Source organism: Prinia subflava, chromosome Z (assembly GCF_021018805.1).
Source record: "Prinia subflava isolate CZ2003 ecotype Zambia chromosome Z, Cam_Psub_1.2, whole genome shotgun sequence".
Taxonomy (NCBI): Eukaryota; Metazoa; Chordata; class Aves; order Passeriformes; family Cisticolidae; genus Prinia; species Prinia subflava.
Genome location: NC_086283.1, coordinates 69,931,995 through 69,950,690, shown reverse-complemented (window position 1 = coordinate 69,950,690; position 18,696 = coordinate 69,931,995). Strand labels below are relative to the sequence as shown.

At 38.4% G+C, this 18,696-nt stretch overlaps 2 protein-coding genes across 6 annotated transcripts in view; both read left to right on the top strand.

Moving 5' to 3' along the window:
• DMXL1 (Dmx like 1) overlaps window positions 1–12,352 on the top strand; it is a 78,251-nt gene extending 65,899 nt beyond the window's left edge. For all 3 annotated transcript variants that reach the window (XM_063423608.1, XM_063423607.1, XM_063423609.1), the window contains 9 exons: window positions 128–249; window positions 368–509; window positions 4,631–4,691; window positions 5,184–5,311; window positions 5,485–5,577; window positions 6,021–6,112; window positions 7,022–7,074; window positions 8,080–8,297; window positions 8,693–12,352. In XM_063423608.1, the coding sequence (XP_063279678.1) occupies window positions 128–249; window positions 368–509; window positions 4,631–4,691; window positions 5,184–5,311; window positions 5,485–5,577; window positions 6,021–6,112; window positions 7,022–7,074; window positions 8,080–8,297; window positions 8,693–8,917 (1,134 nt within the window). In that variant the 3' untranslated portion in view covers window positions 8,918–12,352. The remainder of the gene's footprint in view (window positions 1–127; window positions 250–367; window positions 510–4,630; window positions 4,692–5,183; window positions 5,312–5,484; window positions 5,578–6,020; window positions 6,113–7,021; window positions 7,075–8,079; window positions 8,298–8,692) is intronic.
• A 1,468-nt stretch (window positions 12,353–13,820) lies between these two features.
• The window catches only part of TNFAIP8 (TNF alpha induced protein 8), a 59,059-nt gene continuing 54,183 nt past the window's right edge, over window positions 13,821–18,696 (top strand). Inside the window, exon 1 of one of the 3 annotated variants that reach the window (XM_063423614.1) lies at window positions 13,821–13,968. In XM_063423614.1, the coding sequence (XP_063279684.1) occupies window position 13,968 (1 nt within the window). In that variant the 5' untranslated portion in view covers window positions 13,821–13,967. The remainder of the gene's footprint in view (window positions 13,969–18,696) is intronic. The other 2 variants (XM_063423612.1, XM_063423613.1) reach the window with 2 other exon arrangements.

The window sequence follows — 18,696 nt, the reverse complement described above, 5'->3', positions numbered from 1 at the left end:
GTATGGAGTTTGTAAATTAAGTGTATATTTTTGTGACCAAGAGTAACAGAATCAGAAAAAAAATAAAATAAGTCCATTTTTGAGGTTTCCTTTTGCATCTGTCTTTCTGTATGTTATTTCTTTTCAGGCAAATCGGAACTGCATTGCAATAGCATCAAGTCACGATATTCAAGAATTGGATGTTTCTGCAATTTTAGCTACACAAATCTATACCTGGGTTGATGATGATACGGAAATAGAAAATAAAGGGTATATGTTCTTTGTTTTCAGTATCACACTTGACTGCATTTAAATCAGAGTAACAAAACATGATATTTAATGTTGCTGTTCAGAATCTTAATTTAAAATGGGTTTTTTTCATTTCTAGGGCTGATGATTTCCTAGTTATACATGCTCGTGATGATCTGGTAAATGTTCAGGGAAGCACTCCTTATACTCATAGTAATCCTGGCACTCCTATCAATATGCCTTGGCTTGGTAGTACACAAACTGGCAGGGGTGCATCTGTGGTAAGTTGCTTGTCAAAGTTTAGCTTTATGTGTTCTATCTACTTCTTTCCTTTTGTCTGTTCAGTCTTGCTTGTTATGTTTTGTAATTAACATATAACTAGATATAACCTTTCTGTGTAACCAAGGCAAGCTGGATTTTTTTTCTGACAATTAATTTAATAGGTTAAAATACTGCACAGAATTTAAGAGACACCAACTAAACAAGCAAGGGTTTCAGTCAAGTCATATGTGCTTTCTTTAAAAGCATCATATAAAAGCAAAGAATCAGGATTTGGGTAAGAAGTTAGACTTAAAATTCTTCTTTAATGACTTGAAGCTAAATGGTCTATTTAAAAAGCATTTATTCAGCAGAATGTAATTCTGAAATCCATGGGTAGAAATATTTATATGAAATATTGAAGTAATTTTTATTTAAAGCATAATCTTCAGCTTCATTCTGAGCTTCAGAAAGAGATCTTGTGTCTGGAATGAAGCTTGGCCCTGGGCAAAAGGCTATTAGGTTAGATTTAATTCAAATGGAATTATAATTGTAGCCTGGCCATTGACATTCCTATCTTGGTTCCTGTGGAGCATAGACGCAAATCTGTTGATTAGCTGGCTGGGAGATGCTTGTTTGGAGATACTTAAGTGAGCTGAAATGGTCATACGAGACACCAGTACCTCTCAGTCACCAGCATCTCTCAGTCCTTCTGCACACGGAGTGCAGAAAGTGGAGTTTTCCTAAATAACCAAATGCATTAAGTCTCAGGATTTGGCTGTATTTGATTTGAATTTAACAATTCAAAACAAGTCTATAACTGGTGGCAGAGTGAAGTAACCATATGTTAATTTATATTGTCATTGACTTTTGAAAATAGGTGATGAATAGAAGGAGTAAATAAGGGAATGAGCATTGTAAGATAGATAATGTTTTCCACTTGTGAAAGTGGGTATTGTGCCAGTTCCTACACCTCTGCCTTCACTTTAGGAGCTACTGATCCTAGGTGCCAGTGTTGCAGCTCTGCTGTTGCAATCAGGTCTCTTCTGCAAGTATTCTTTGAATACTTTTGCCACTTTCTGTTCTCACTTCCATTCTTTAAATATATGTATATATATGTACATATAGAGTTTTTGTGTTTGTGTATTTCTCAACATTAAGAAATTATGTAATCTATTAATGTAAATGGTTCTTACATGGCCTTCTATTTTGCATGCAGTAAAACTTTCTTCCTGAATATATTTGGGTGTGTTTCTGTTGAATACTTTTGCTGTTAAACTTTGGACCTAAATTTTGTCTGGCATACGGGTTTGACTGTGGCAGACAACCAACCACAGCATAGAACGACGCCTGCCCGCTAGGGAGGGAAGACAGAGGTACCTAACGAAGGACAAAGTAAATGAAGGAAAAAATAGGGATTCTTGGGAGGAAACAGTGTTGCTGTGGAAGAACTGGAACCTGGAAGAAAAGCAGTTCACTAAGACTGTGAACTTCACTAAGTTCTTTTGCTACTATTTGCTACTTTGTTCCTTCAGATCATGCTGATTCTTGATGTCATCTTTGCTTTTCCATAATGTGCAGCCCATTTAGTAGTTGTAGCCCACTGGTCTCTACCATTACTGGCTTTTCAATCTCATTGTCTTTGCTTCACTTTCATCAGCAAGGGACAGTCAGGCAGTTAACATTTTATTAGCTGTAAGGTGTTTCTGTCAATCTTCACTGTTTTCTGTTACACAGCTCATACAAGGTAAATAGGGAGGGTCACTGCCAGGCAGCATCACCACAGTTTTTTGCACAGTTCTTACAGGAGGTGTTCATGAGAGAGTACTGAAGGAATTAATATGTACCCACAGCTCTGAAACTGAGGGCAATGTTACCAACAGCTTGTCTGCAAGTCAGTGGGAGTGGCATCAATATTTAAACAGTTCAAGAACTGGTGGGGTGGAGTTAAAGTACCTTTTCATTTTTCAGTCTTAACGTACATTAGGCCCAAAGCACCCAACTGTCCAGCAAAGCAACCAGTGTTCTAAGGGCAAGCTGAGGGCTAGCAGTGTCAAATGTATGTTACATTAATAATGGAAATATTTGCATTTCATAATTGTACTTGTCTTCTAAATCAGAGAAACTGAAGCAGAGAGTTCTCATTTGCGTTTTTCCAAAGCATAATCCAGCAGGGGTTAGGAGATCATGATGTGTGCTTATCTGCTGAATGGAGGAAGATGACTTCCATTAATTTCTGGGTAAAACTTAGTAGCTCTAAAACTCGAAACAGCCCTTCATTTTAGTGAAGAAATAGAGTGAACATGAATTAATAGTTCTTCCATTTACATATGGAAGATAAGTTGTAAGTTTAGAGAGCAGAGTATTGCAATTTTAAATGCACATACCAATCTGTAAATGTTTGAAGATTATCCTTCTCTGTTGTCCTGGATTTTAAGATGTGTATATAGTTTTACCAAACCATTTGGCTTTTTCCTTGACATTTAAAGTACTTGGAGAAAAAGAAAGGGAAATACATATTTCAAGATCATATTTTTTAACTTTAGAAAGGTTTTGGAGTGAACTTGAATAACTGAGTGCATAAGGCTTTCTCTTTTATCTCAGTGATAAAACTTTGAGAACTGAAAGATCTAAATCTGTTTCCAAAATGTCATTAAGAGGATTACAATTATTCCATGAATCCAAACCTAGGGAAATTTTTACAAGAAAGTACATTATTTCCCTTTTGAGTACTTTTCCTGATTTTTGTTTGCAAACTGACAATTTAGAGGTTATTTCTTTCAAACTCTATTGATCGTATTAAGGAATATAAGCACATGAAAATTTGTAATTCCTGCCTCCTTCCAGCTGACACCCTGATATAAGTGAAGGCCGGGGGAGAATAGCATACTTGAAATACCTCATCACTATCTACTGCCCCATGACAAAGGAGTCAAATATTGTACAAAATTACAGCAGTTGAAAGTCACAGTTTGTTCAAGGATCTTAAAGGTCTTTTCCAGCTTAAATGTTTCTCTGGAAGTAGTTCACTGCCAGCTTGCTAGTTGGTGAGTGGTAAGTGATAAGCTGCCATGCTGAAGATGAGTGCCCTGGCAATAAAATTTCATGTGTGTTCTCACTGGAAGTTAACACCTGCAACAAATATATATTTTGCCCTTCTCAAATGTTGAGGTAAATAATACATGCATTAGCAAATGAAACCCAACAATTCTGTGAGGAAAGACAGTCCTAAAATAAGTCAAATACTTTTGAGAGCTATTGCACAATAAAAGAATGAAAACTGAACTTAAACATACATTAATAGAAAGAAGGGAAGGGACTACACAGGCACAGATGTATTTCCTTGATTAAAAAATCCTTGCTATTTTTCTCCTTTTGTGTGTTGAACATATGATTTAAACAGGTCGGATTTAAATGTAATTGTCTAATGTCTCCAGTCCTCCTTGGACATTGAATTCTTCCCAGTAGGAATTATAAAATAAAAAAAACCCAACAAAATTCTGGGTGATATGCCTAGCTCAAAATAAATTTTGGAATTTAGGAACAGACACGCTACTGAAAATTCATTGGATCTGTATTTGCAAAATTCTAAATACATTTGAAGAATTATTTATTTATTTGTTTGTTTTAATACCAGTTACACAGTATATTGCTTATTTTGGATGGTTACAAATAACCACTTTTCAATCAATGGCAATAAGTTAACTAGATTTGAAAATACATATATTCCTTCCTATTTTTTACTTCTGTTAAAGTTTGTTTACCTCTTTCTTTACATGCTTCTGCCTTTCTCTTGCTTATCTTACAATATTCAGGAATATTCCAATAAATTTAATGGAATCAGAAAGGAAGTGGCAAGAAAAGAGGTAAGACTGCAGTCTAAGGAGTGTTTATATTTGGATCCATACATTTCTGAAGCAAAAGTTTAATATTTATCTAGATGTATAAAGCTCCAAAAGTGGTAACATCTACACTAGTCTTGGAAGACACTGACTTCTGTCTGAATCTCTAAACCCAGTACTTATTTTCGTTGGAATTTTGATAGGAAACAACTCTCTGCAATCACTAATTGTTCTCTAGTTTGGTAACTTTTTGTTCAGTAATACTGTTTAACTTTTTTTCTATTTTTTGATATGTTAAACAGATGCTCAAGAAAGCTATTAATAATGTCAGAAGAATGACTTCTCATCCAACACTGCCATACTGTAAGTTCTGGTTCTTTTAAAAAAGAGAAAAGTTATCTAAAGATTGTATATTTCTTACTCACATGTTTCTTAGTGTACTGCTATTTTATACTAGCACAACAATCTATTATATGCTTTGAAAGTTCTTTATAAGCCATACTTATTGAAACTATTTTTCATTTTAAAAGACAATATTGGGGGATGTAGAATAGCATTTGGAAACAGAAAAAAGTACTGTATTTCTCTCTTATTTGTGACTAGAATGAAAGATAGTAGGAGAAAATGTGCTATTCTCTCCAAGTAAATAGCTTCATATTTCATGAGCATCTAAATACAATTCTTAATTAAATAACGAGTAACACAACTTTGAGTTGCAGTGGTACATCCTGCTCCCACACCAAGACAGATACTAGCATAATTTTGGCTCCAGTTACTTTGAGATAGTGTGAGTTTTCTTGAAATTATAAAAGTGACAACTCTTGCGAAGGGTTATGTAAATGTTTTCTGTTGCAGACCTGACGGGTGCTCAGGATGGAAGTGTAAGAATGTTTGAGTGGGGCCATGCACAACAAATCACGTGCTTTCGATCTGGTGGCAACTCTAGGGTAACTCGAATGCGGTTCAATTACCAAGGAAATAAGGTAACTGACAAAATGCTTCTGTACACTTTTTCCTTTCTTCTGCCCTCCCCCAATGTAGATGTAAGTTAGCCGAAACATCACATGCATCTAATTTAAAGTATTTTCTCAAAATTGTGGATATTTTCTCTGCTATACATAGATAGTATTTACTACTAGTATATATTTTCTTTCAGTTTGGAATTGTTGATGCTGATGGATATATAAGTTTATATCAGACAAATTGGAAATGTTGTCCACTTACTGGAACTTCACCCAAGCCGTATTTGGTAAGCTGAAAACTAAATTAGTTTCTATAAACTTGCATTGTGTTCCCTTCTTTCTCGCTTCAGAATAGCTAGAAGGGGGCAAGAATTGTGCTGACAACCAGTATGTATCAAGATTAAGTTATGTATTGCTGCCATCCTGTGGTCTGTATAACAGGTTCTTACTCTAATCCTACTTACTAAGTGGGGAGTGGAAAATGTAACGTGAGATCTGAAATAACTTTAATGTTCATTGAGACATGTCAATAATATCTCTTGTCAATTAATAGATGGTTATGCAGGGCTGCAGAGTATATTTCCATGAAAAATTAAGAGGCATACCAATATCTTTATATCCTGTGTTCTTTAAATTTCTTATGAAACACATTTCCTTCTCAAGGAAGTTTATTATTGCCTGCGTGCACAAAATTGTTTTGTTTTTAATTGATAATTTCTAAATTTTTCAGACATGGCAGTGTCACAACAAAACAGCCAATGACTTTGTTTTCATCAGTTCATCATCTTTGATAGCTACAGCAGGATTTTCTTCTGACAACAGGTAAGATCTGTTGTGATAATGCATAGTGAAGTGGTGCCGTATTTTCTCTCCTTTACCCCACTTTGTTTTTATTATGATTCTTCTTAAGCAGTTTAAGAGTGCTTCTGCTTGATTTCTGTCTTGGTAAGACGAGGAGAGAAGCAATGTTTGCAGCTAAATTCATGTGCCTATTAGGGGAGGTTTCATAGGGAAGCACAAACATCCTGCTCATGATCCACATGAGGAGGAGAAGTAGAAGGGGAGGTCCTGAGTGCTTCTGTCGGGAATCCAGTGAGGGATATGTGGGAATGGTTTAAAGCTCTCATGGTCAGGGGAGGTCTGGCATGAGACTGGACATCAAGAAATGTTTTTTTTTCAAGATGTTCAGACACTGAAACAGGCTTCCTTGAGGTCGGTCCCCAAAGCCTGTTTGAGTTTGAGGCATTTGGACTATGCCCTTAATGACATGCTTTAACTTCTGGTCAGCCCTGAAGGTGTCAGGTGGGTGGATCCTTCTAGGCCCCCTCCAGCTGAACTATTCTGTTCTGTTCTACACATATGAAACTGTAGTAAATTATTTTTATAGCTCTAGAGAATTTGCATAGTTCTTCATTTCTCATTTGGTTTCATAAGTAAGTATCAAAACCTGCTAACATTCCTGTGAATTAAGCTACAATAACATAAATGTTAGCATAAATGTTTTATGGAAATAGCCAGTTGTAGAATGACTGTGTAGAGGGCATGTTCTTGCAGCATATGATAAACTATGGAAGTAATTTGGGGGCTGCTTAGAAGTCATCAGTCAGTTTAAAATCTGTTTAGAGTTCTTATTGCCTGAAACAACCTTTTTAAAGTACAGATGACTTTTCAAGTGTTCAGAATACCTTAGAACATCTGTTGCTGAATTAAGCTTAATTTTTTTTTCTACAGAAATATTTGTCTTTGGGATACTCTGGTTTCTCCTACAAATAGCTTGGTGCATGGTAAGTGAAATGCAGCAAACAAAATGTTTGACCACAGTATAAAAAAAGTATTTGTGTGTCTGTCTTCATGAAGAGCTGTTGTGGAAACTAATTTTAATATTGGCAGTAAACATCTTTCACCCTTCTGTGAAGGCATGAACACCTTCCTTTGCATGCCTTCTGTCATTGCACCACGAGTGCAAGCTGGACATTTCTGTTCTTTCTTGAAAGATTCTGGGCAGCTCCTGCTTTATAACAGTTATTCCTCTAAGTAGGATTTTGAGGGTGCAATAAGCATTTAGCTGGGTTTCATTAGCTTTATTACTAATACTTCGTTGCAAGTAATACAACAAATACAAAGCATTTCAATATCTGAAATACAGAATTGAGATCAGAGAGTTTGAACTCCTTGTACTTAAAGTATGGTGAATGCTTAAGTGTATATGAGAGACATATGGAATTTCTAAATGTAAATTCGTAGGCCCTTTGAACTAAAAATACAGTACACCAAGTTGTGTTCTGAAAATTTTAATTTTCATTCTGTTTTTCCACTCATTTAGGGGAGTAGCCATATCCAAATAAATGTGAGAAGAAGCAATTTAGCAATAAAATGACCAGTGGAAACTTGCAAGATATTTGTGCAAGTAGTTTAGGAAGAATTTCTGATGGGCATTATATGACTTAAAATAACAAATTATATTACTTAAAATAATAAATCTGTTGTTCTAATAGCAGATTATTAAAATAACCTGTTTCTGATCAGGGATTAATAGATTGTGATTACAGAGGGATAGAAAGAAGGATATAATTTCTTGTTAATACAGACTTTAATTGCTTAATTTGAGAATACTCTAGCTTCAGAATGTCTGATGGGAACCTGGGTTTATATATATGTATTGGTACATATATATATGTATTTGTACAGCCTCAAAGTCACTGCTGCTACTTGTCTTGAACTATTAGAGGTTGATGGAAAATGCAAGTTAGTACAGTGTTTTATTTAAATTACTTTGCTTTGGCTTTCAGCTTTTATCTGTCATGATAGTGGAGCAACTGTGTTAGCATATGCTCCAAAACACCAGCTGTTGATATCTGGAGGCAGAAAAGGCTTTACCTGTGTAATTGATCTTCGCCTAAAGCAGCAGCAACAGTTACTCCAGAGTCATGATTCTCCAGTCAAAGCAATTGCTGTTGATCCTACAGAAGAGTATTTTGTCACAGGATCTGCTGAAGGCAACATAAAGGTATCAATGAAGGGGAGGGAGCAGAGGTGCTGTGTACTTCAGAAAGAATCCTGTACAGGTGTGGAACAATCAGATGTCATACGTACTGCATTTGTTCTCAACTCTGACTTTCACATTTACTAATTTAATGAAATGTCAGTCTTCACCGTTTTTAATGCAGTCCTCCTTTTAATTAGTGATACCTCAGTGTATCTCTATATTGCCTATCATAGAAAATGAGTACTGGTATTCTATAAAAGTGTCATTACAGATTGCTACATATTCTTCTTTCACAGTTAGTGTCAGAAAAGTAAACGCAAAATGTGTAGTGCGTTTCCTCCATGATTCACTGGTGATGATTTTTAAGATCATGGTAATTATCCTAATAAGAGCTTGATGTTTTGATGCTTTTCCAGGTATGGAGTCTTACTACATTTAATCTTCTTCACACTTTCATCAATGAGCATGCTCGACAGTCTCTCTTCAGAAACATTGGGACAGGAGTCATGCAAATTGAAACAGGACCAGCAAATCACATATTCTCCTGTGGTGCTGATGGAACAGTAAAGATGAGAATCTTGCCTGATAGATTCAGCCATTTAAAGGATGTGTTAAAAAATGATGTGAAATTTATGATCTAATGTTTTTCTCAGCATAGTGAATAACATTCCCCTTCTGCCATCCTTGAAAATATTTTTCCTGGAACTAACCAACAAAGCAGATGCACAGTGATAGCTTGTGACACAAAGATGTTTTGGGTTTTTTTCTTTCTCCCCTTCTGCTCCCAAACCTCTATTTATTAATTACCTGGAGCTTTTAGTCCCTGATGCACTAATGCCTTAAAGATTAAAAGGTCCTTCAGATTTTGATTATTGCCTAAAATAAAATCAAAATATGACTCCAAATTATGTAGTTATAATTTACGAAGATGTTGCTGAAGTGGTTTACTCTTCCTTTTGAGGTAGTTAGAGTGTACCGTCTAGGCATGACCTTTGCTTATATTCAACACCTTGCCACTTTGTAAAAGCGTGTCTGTCCTGATGGAAACCTCAGGTAATGTTTTTTTCACTGTGGCAACCATAACCGTCTCTCTTCTCAATTTGTTTAGTCAGCTGACAATAAAAATTCATACCTATGTTCGGAAGAGAAACAAAGTCTCCAGGAGCGAATACTCCCGGTCATGCAGGCATTCATATAATGAGCCACTTTCTTTTTCCATTCCTGAAATCCGGGCTGTTTACCTTTCTAACTTGCCTAATCTGCTTCCTCTCACCTGGAGTATAAGAAACTGAAGGACGTTCTGTAACTTGTCTTCTGTTCTATAGCTTGAATCACTGCCATCAGGATGGCAGGCTGACCTTTTAAAAATAAATATATTTTTAACCCTGAATGCTCCCTTGACAAAAATAAAATGTAAATATGAATGGATATCTTCCTAGTAAAATAGTCAAGATTGTGTGTGAAGCCTTAGACTTGATCAAAAAGATACAGGAAGATACTGCTTTAGTATATGGCACTAGAATTTCTTCAAAGACTATTTATTTAGATTTCTGTAGAGGAAATAAAAGAAAAACCCAACCTAATTTATTTTTACTTTTTTTTTCAGTAATACTTTTATTTAGCCCAAAGATAGTCCATTCTTGGCACTTACATTCTTGTTTGTCTGTTTTTCCTAAGTACTTTTAAAAAGGAAAAAGTAGTTCAAACGCAAAGTACTTCTACACTGTCAGTCTTTCTTTCTTTATGTTTACATCTGGTGTCAGATGAAAGAAAACAAACTGAGAAGGATAGATGTAGAGGGTTTCTTTTGCCAAAATATTAAACTGCATAACTTCAACGTTTGACCAAATTATTAATGCACAAGGCCTTTACTTTTTTTTTTTTAGTCAGCTAAATTGTTTCTGTATGTATTTTGGTTTACTTTTCCTTACTTGAGAACTTGACAAGGGTTTAATTTGTAAATTAGATGTGAGGCTGGATTACTTGAATGCCAATGGTGTACTTTTTTGCTAAAAGATATTTTGTGAAAAATAGCACCAAGATATTAACTGTAAAATAAACTTGTCAAATTAGGAACTATGGGGATAAATAAAGCATAGCAGAAATGAAGGGCTTGTATAATGAACTATGTAACATTCTCAGGATGCTTTTATCTTAAGAATATAAAGTTGTTTAAAAAGATTTTGTAAAATGTATTAAGGTCATTTTAAATGTATGTTTCACAAGTTGCAGTGCAAACACTATGAAGGTTTTTATGCACATAACCTGAATTTTCAAATTGTGCAATAAAAAGAATGTGAATGTTTTGCCATGAAGAAACATGTGACAGCATTTCAAACTGGTACAGCTGTTTAGTGATTCAATTGTAATTGTTCTTCCTTAACACTTAGAGTTTGAAATTGAACATAATTTCAAAACAGTTTAAGTACAGTGATGGACCAGAAAAGTGACTAAAAGTGACACCACCTTACAAAACAGACTTGCCTAATGAGTGTGAGTTACCTGCTCAGTGGCTGAGTTTCTAATATTCTTTATTCTTATGGAAGAAGGAAAACAGTAAACAGTAGCACACTCCTTTAGAATCAGCTGAAACCGTGACTTTGTAGCTGCTTTATATATATGCATCAGTTTTATACAACCACTGAACTAACAGTTACATGTGCAAAAATCATGGCAGTATTATATAATTATGTCATTGATGTTTTGTCCTTAAATATTTGTATCTCATTAGCTTTAATACTTCAAGCTCAAATCTGTTGTAATGGCAATCACAAAAAGCTGTCTTACCATCTGCAAACAGAGCAGATTTTAAATGCAATTTGCCAAGACATACAATGTTGTCTTTTTTCTGAGTAAAGCTGCACTTTGAGAAATCCTGGCAAACTTGCGCTTATACCAGAAAAGTACTGACCTTGACCAGGCATTTTCAATAATGTTTATAGTTCTCATAAGCTATTCTCGAAACGAAATTATGTAAAATCACAATGTATTTGCCACACCTTTATAATCTTTCCAATAAATCCTGCAGAAACTCAACCTTCTAGAGTTCCATGTTGCTGCTATTTCATTTACAAATCAGTTGTTCACTTGCATATTGTTCATTGATGCTTAACTACTGTAAGGTAAATTATCAGTACCTTTCTTGTAATGATGGAGTAAAAATGAGTTAAATTCTGTTGTATGTGAAACTTTTAAAGGGACACTCTCAACGTTGAATCTAGTCATTGGAGAAGAACTGAACTCAGAAGCCTCTGGCTGTTGTCCTTAACTTCCCCTGACTTTTGTCCTCCAGCAACTAATGCTTTTTCCCTGTTGCTATGCAAGTTACTCAGACTTAAGGGTACTAGTGCCTACAGAGGTCCTCGTGCTTAAAGTAGCCATGTGCACAAATTTAACATAAAATTTGCTTTTGCCAGTGCTTAATCAGTAATACTTTATTGTCCAGATGAAATAATTTAGCTTGTTGTTGATAATGTCCCTTTTAAATATCATAGACTGGGAGTTGTGACTTGTGTTTGTCTGTGTAGCAGTACATAATGCTGTCAGAGTGTGTCATTCTTGTGTTACTAACTGATTCCATTACCTCAGATATGTGATCCAAGTTCTTTGTGATGACTTCAGCAACTTGTGAAAGTTAAAACTCTGGCCATCTGGGTACTTAAACTGGCTTGCTGTGTGACTTCACACCAGACAGTTCTCAGCTGATAGCTGACATTGCAGGATTTTGACGGAGAAAGGTGGAATAGATTTTGTACCATGCCAAGGTGGTGCAGGGAGAGGTCGTACATGTTCTTCTGCATTTTAGGAACCTCAGAATCAGTTGCAGGAAATAAACTATGGAGATATCCTATACTAGGTACCCCCTTCCTATTAAGAGCACCCCAGTGTTAGATTAGATGCAATAGTTACAAAAAAAAGCAACAGTGATTATGGGGAAATAAGCTTGGAGATATATTCTCCAAGGTAATTATTTTCAAATGTTTATTTTTACTAAAAATAGCAAAACCATTGCAAATGGCAGGTACAGCACACTGATCAAACTACTTTCTATAAAATAAAGATATTGATTTACCGAGTTTCTTAGTATTTCTTATTCCTCCCATAACTAGATCTAAAAGATGCATGATTTCAATGTTTCTTTTTCTTTTACTGCCTTATCATCTTATGCTTTATCTTTCCTTGTTCTGAATTTTTGGAGTTTGGGAGGGGTGTTGGGTGCTTTTTTTGTTTGGGTTTTTTTTTGCTTGTGGGGTTTTTTTTTGTTGTTGTTTTTTGGGGGCTTTATGCATAAGTAACAGCTGAGTAAAAGTCAATTATTTTACAGTGTAATGAGGCTGATATAATGGCACTTTCTGTTGTATGGCACAACTTAACTTTTGAAGCCCCTTTTCTGTTTCATTTAAGCTTGAAAACTGGTGAAGGTCTTGGGGAGTTTCATCCACCTCTATATTGCCACCTCTAAGAGAGGTACAAATGTGAATGCACCTGTTATGATCTGACAGATGCCCAAATTAAGGAGCAAATGAGACATAATGCCAGTTCAACAATACTGACTTTATTTTGTAGCTTTTAGTGTATAGGGGAAAGAGAAGAGAGTACCAGCAGAAAACAGTCACCACCCATGGATCCAGTGGTGTCCTGTTGGTCCTTTTTCACTCTGGGCTTCTCAGTGGTGGGGTGGGGGGATCAGGTTCCTTCTTCTTTTGCTAAGTTCTGTGCAAAAAGGGGTGCTGAGTACATAAAGTCAGCCACTGACTGAAAATTTTTCTCGATGCGTTTTAGCAAACAAAGGAATCCATGCTTATTGGCTACAAGTTGCATAGTTCTCTGGTTAGTAATCTGTCTTCCACTGGTTAATGAGTCCATTGCTTCCTATGCCAATTAGTCAGTTCTTTCTTTTCTTTTGAGTCAGTGGGTTTCTTGGATCAGAGGGCTATGAGCTGGTGGTTGCAATCTCCCCCTGACGGAATTACCTTTTATCCAGTCTTGATTGTAGCACAGTTGCTGAATTGGATTTATTGCTATCTTCTTAAGTTGGGAGTTCTGCCCCATGTCCTTGAAGCCTGTGAATTTGGCAATTTTTGTATCCACTGTCAGTGGCACATCCTTCTTTCCAAGCTCTGGAGGAACTCTGGAGGCTGTTGGGAGGTTGCGAAGGCCGTCTGTCCCGTAACTGGGATATTCTTTCTTCAGTGATGAGTGTGTGACCTGCTGCTTTTCACACAGTCTGTCCCAGCGGGGATATACGGACCGGGTTCTGCTAGCCAGATCTTGCCCCTGCCAGGCCTGGAATCAGCAGCTTCCTGGCACAAATTCCTCTCCTCTCTGGCCTTAATAGTGTTTAAGCCTCGTTCCTTAACTCCAGCAGCCCCTACGCGAGTCGCAGAGTGGGAACGAGCACAGCGTGCCTCTCGTCAGGCTCGCAGCAGGCTGCTGCCAAAATTCAAACTACCTCTGCCTGCAGCTCAGCAGGTACAGACGATCGCATTTAGGGTTTGGTAGGAGCCGCCTGTGCAGGAGGCGGCGCGGGGGTCGAGCGGGACGGGCGGGCCCCGCCCGGGCCCGGGGCGAGCTCAGGGCCGGGCCGGGAGCGCGCCCCGCCCCGGTCCCGGCGGGAGCCGCGAGTTGCTGCCGCCGCTGCCGCCGCCGCCGCCGCGCCCGCTCCGCTCGGCCCCGCCGCCCCGCACACGCAGTGAGTGCCGCCCTGCGCCCCGCGCCGCTCCGTGGGGCCGCCCCAGCCCCGTCCCCAGCCCCGTCCCGCTGCGCCGGGCGGCCCCGACCCCTGCCCTGCGCGCCCGCGGCAGCCGCGGCCGAGAGCGGGCTGGGGCCCGGCCAGCCCCCGGCAGCAACGCCGGGCTCAGCCCGGGGGGCGAAATGCGGCGCCGGGTCTGGGGCCGCTGCCGCCTTCCGCCCCGGCGGCTCCCGGCGCCGCGCTCCAGGTGGGAGCTGCTCGGAACCACGCGGGGAGGGTTTCTTCACCCCCGATGTGTTTGTGTGAAGGCTGCCCTGCTCTGCCCTGCCCTGCCCTGCTCTGCTCTGCTCTGCCGTGCTCTGCTCGGGGACGCCGAACCTCCTCCGCCCCTCCTGGGCTAGCTTTTCGCTGTTTTCCCAGAAATGTTTCAGCTTTCCTCGCCGTCCCCCGCGTCCGGGTGTGCTGGGGTGCGCGCAGCACCGACCTGTCGCTCTTGGGGCAAAGGCAAGCGAGGTGATGCAGCTGAAGTCTGCACGGTGGTGGTAATAGAAAAAGTTTTCCCGTTTGGCTTTGAGATACTACTAGCACAAGTCCTGAAGTTCCGCCAGTAGAATTAGCTGTATCTTATTTACATACTGGTAGTTAAATAAGAGAGATCACAGTTCAGTGTGGGCTTTTCCTTTGTAGAAACCTGAATGGTCAGACCTTCCACACCTCTCTGTGTCTCTAGAGGTACATGTTCGCAGTCTTACTGACCATGGGAAAAGCAAAACACCGTCCAGGTGATGCTTCCCCCTCTCTGCACGTGTCTTGTTTCAGCTACGCTCCTTTGCAAATTGTTGGTGTAAACTGGTCAGTGAAACCACTCACGTTGCAAAGTGCCTGGTCAAAACTTTTCCCGGCAGTCGTTTTCGCACTCACTGGCTGGGTTGATTGCTGCCAACTCTGTTTATCTTTTGTAAGCTCTAAATAGGAAATCTGCTGTGAAAGAGCATCAGCAGTGGAGCCAAGCAAAACAAACAAAAAAAACCAAACCAAAAATACCAACAAAAAGCCCCAAACACCCAAAACTGGAGGGGAGGAGTGTTGTGGTGGAAGGAGGTCCAAGACCTGTATTTGGAAGACAAAACTTCATGACCTTGGAACATACTTAGAAGCAGGAAGAAGGAACTGAGTTGTTCTAGTACAGTCACATTTAGTACTAGGACTAAAACGTTCTAGTACGTTTAGCATCTCTACTTCACCTGAGAGCAAATTTCACCTGGAACACTATTGAAATAGAAGTTATGGTGCAGATCTTTGCAGGAGCACAGAATGCTGCAGCTTGAACTGGGAGTTGCTCACTGTTTGCCCTGACAACAGGAAGCCGCTCATTTCCGTTAAATAGTAACTAGCCTAATCTGACTAAACCTAGATTTCAGTGTGCTCCATGGCTTAATTTATCTGTTTTGAGTTTTCTTTAAATAGTTGCTGCTAGGTAAAGAATAATACTTGCTGCTTGGAAAGGCTGAGCTGATAATCAAATCTCAACTTTGGTCAATTTCATTTTTTGGTGCAAGAAGGCAAATCTTCCAAGGGATGGACAGTAAAACGCCTAATTAGCATCAAAGCAGATGATGCATCCTTACAGATTAGTTTCATACAAAACTAATAGTGCAATTCATGGTATGTAAACAGTGGCTGGTTTGAGATAAGTTACATCTTAGGATGAATTTTCTTCCAAGTTGCAGATGTTTGTTCTTGAGTTTACCTCATAATAGAGGTTTTGGGCTAGAATTCACCTTTATATTTTTTGTTAATCCTTGTACATGACCAGTACAAAGATGAAAAGTCAACAAATGGTATTTGTCATGATCTTACCATTGTATATATCCTTTAAAATTGCCTACTTAATCTAAAAGGTTGGTAGTACCTTTACACAGTCTTTCTCTGTATTTATTGCATTCTAACAGCTTTAACCTATTTCTAGCTAAATTTGGTTACAGCCTCCTACATCCCTAAGACCATAAGGCAAATAGACAGTACTTTGCTTCTTTTCCTTTTGTCTTTCTTTTCCCACTGTCTTTGTAGGTACGTTTCTTGTCATTTTTAAAATTTTTGCTACATGAGACAGACCATTTAAACTACTTTCATTTTCTCCCACTGACAAATTTGTTACACTGTGTTTGCACATTTTGTGAATCATATTATCTGATGAGCAAAACAAAATTTTACTGAAAATTATGTAAATAATTTTCTAGTCAAGTATATGTTTTCTTGTAAAGAAAGTATACTTTGTACCCAATAGACCTTGAAAAAGTGTCAAGACAAATTTCAGTAATGTGTATCTCAACCTGACAGATTCTAGTGTTCTCATTTTTTGTTTGGAGTATCAATACACAAACTGTGGTGCTCCAGGAGTTATGATTTAATACCAAAGTAACTTGGGGACCCTTTTGGGCTGGTCTAGTGGGGTTTTTTTGTGTCCATCTACTCACAGCTGTGAGCAGCCATGTTGTCAATTCTCTTTGTGATAAAAATGTTTACAACATTCTTCAGCTGTAATGTAATGTAAATTCTCTTTATTTTGTACTGGCTTTGCAATCACTGAAAGTGAAAATGGTATGAAATGAGGTGGGTTTTTTTTCCTGTTCTGCCTCCAGTGTCATCAGATCATAAGACCCAGAGTGAATGTTATGTGTATTCAAGTGAAAGTTAAGATGGCATTTTTCAGTTAAGCATGTGAATAAGAGGTTTCACTCAGCACTTTTACGTTCTCTTTCTCAAGTAATGTTTTGGTCAAACCAGAATTTCCTTTTTTAACAGAGAGATTTACCTCATCCCCACTTAGAAGCGAGCTCTGTGCTGAGACTGAGGTGTGTAATTTGCAGAGCAACAGCAGCACTTGGCTGTTTCCTAAGTATCTTTAACAAGTCTCAAAGAAGGGGAAGAGTGTGGAATACAGGATTTGTGTTAGAAGCTGTTAATCCTGTGTTTCAGGTGCTGTTCTCTGAACAGTCAATGATCACATTGACACTGTCACTTCAAGCCAAAACATCACTTCTTTCTTCATTTCAGTGTGGTGGTTCCTGGAATCTCTGTAGTAAGGCGGGTGTGTGAGATGAGGTATTAAACAAAATGCACAGCTTTTAAATTACAGGAGCTAAAGCTATTCCTTAATTTCAATACATTTTTGTTTGGAAATACAGATAATGAACAGTAAATGTCTTAGGCCTTAAGCAAACCTTACAGGGACTTTAAAGGTAACTTTTTAAAGAAGTGTGACTTTTTGATTATAATAACCTTAGCTGGCATTAATGAGTCATATGTTGAGGATTAAGTCCAGAAGAGCCTAGTTCCAAAATCTGCATTTCTTTTAATCTTTTCTCATTAAATAAAACTGTATTTTCTGGCAGGTAAACTTTAGTTTTAAATATGCCTGGCTTAATCCAAAATCTCTTTTTTCTTCAGGAAATAGGTATTTTGTGTATTTTTAAATAACTGTTTTTGAAGCTCAGGATATATAGTGAGATCAACAAAACTGTACACATTAAAACCTGGCATTTTCTCCCAGGTTATAGAATAATTCAGCAATGGATCCAGGAGTGCAGTAGTGTTGGCCTGGAAATCAGGCTGGGTGCAGCTGGGGCTAATGGTGGTTATTTGAATACATGTCTGACCCTCAGTGATGCTTGTTAACTCTTCTAAAGGAGGTGTGTGTGTGTCTGTGTGAGCAGTGGGCTGGGCTCTCTATGTTCACAATTGAGTATTTGGTCTGTTCTCTACCTGTGTCTAGAGACCCTAGAATGAACTGGTGGAACTTCCATTTACCATAGCAATTCAATATTTGTTACCTCATCAGTTGCAAGGTTTTTATTGTGTGGTGTGTTTAAGCCTATCTCAGTTAATGGATTCATTTATCCTGTAGTACTGAAGCGTATCTCAATGGTGCGCCAATACTAAGGAGATCTTGAAAGGAATTCAGGAATGGCAGAGCAAAGGAAACTGTTTTATACAGAACTGGCTTCTATAGGTGAAGATTTTACATGCTTGCTTCTTTTAGTGTCTTTCTCCGGTACTTGTAAACTAAATTTCCAGCTACCAAACTATTTTTACAGACAATATATTTTTTTCTTGTTTGGTGTTTTGTCTGCAGAAGTTACTGGGGCTCAGTTATATTCAGGGTGGACTGTAAATAACTGAACTGAAGAAAAACATGTAACTATAGTCCATGTTATTCCTCTACATACTAAATACTTGTAAAAGGAAAGAATTCTCAGGGTTGTTGTTTCCCTGAGATTCTCCTTGGGGTTGCTGTTCCCCAAGGTAATAAGGGTCTCCCAAGGTTGCTGTCCCCTGGGAGTTTCCCCTGGGTTGCTGTTTCCAGGGGTAATAAGGTTTTCAGTCTTCTCTTTGCCCTGGGTGTTTCACACTGAAGCCAGAGACGACAAGTTGAGTCCAGTAGTTCGTGTTATCAAGCTGTTTATTCTTAATTATCTATCAGTTCTTGTCCAGCTTTGCAAGGCATCCCCAGCAAAGCAGGACACGCGGCTGGACTGGGGCAGATCAGAGAGCCCCGCACCTTAAGTACGGTATCTTTGACCCAACCACTGTCCGAGATGTATTTTTTATTTACAAAATTTTACCAATACCTATTACCTATACTAACATGTCAGTTCTACTCTAAACCAGTCTCTAAAACCCAACTCAGTACAAGATGGGGGACGAGAGCAAGAACAAGGAAGACAG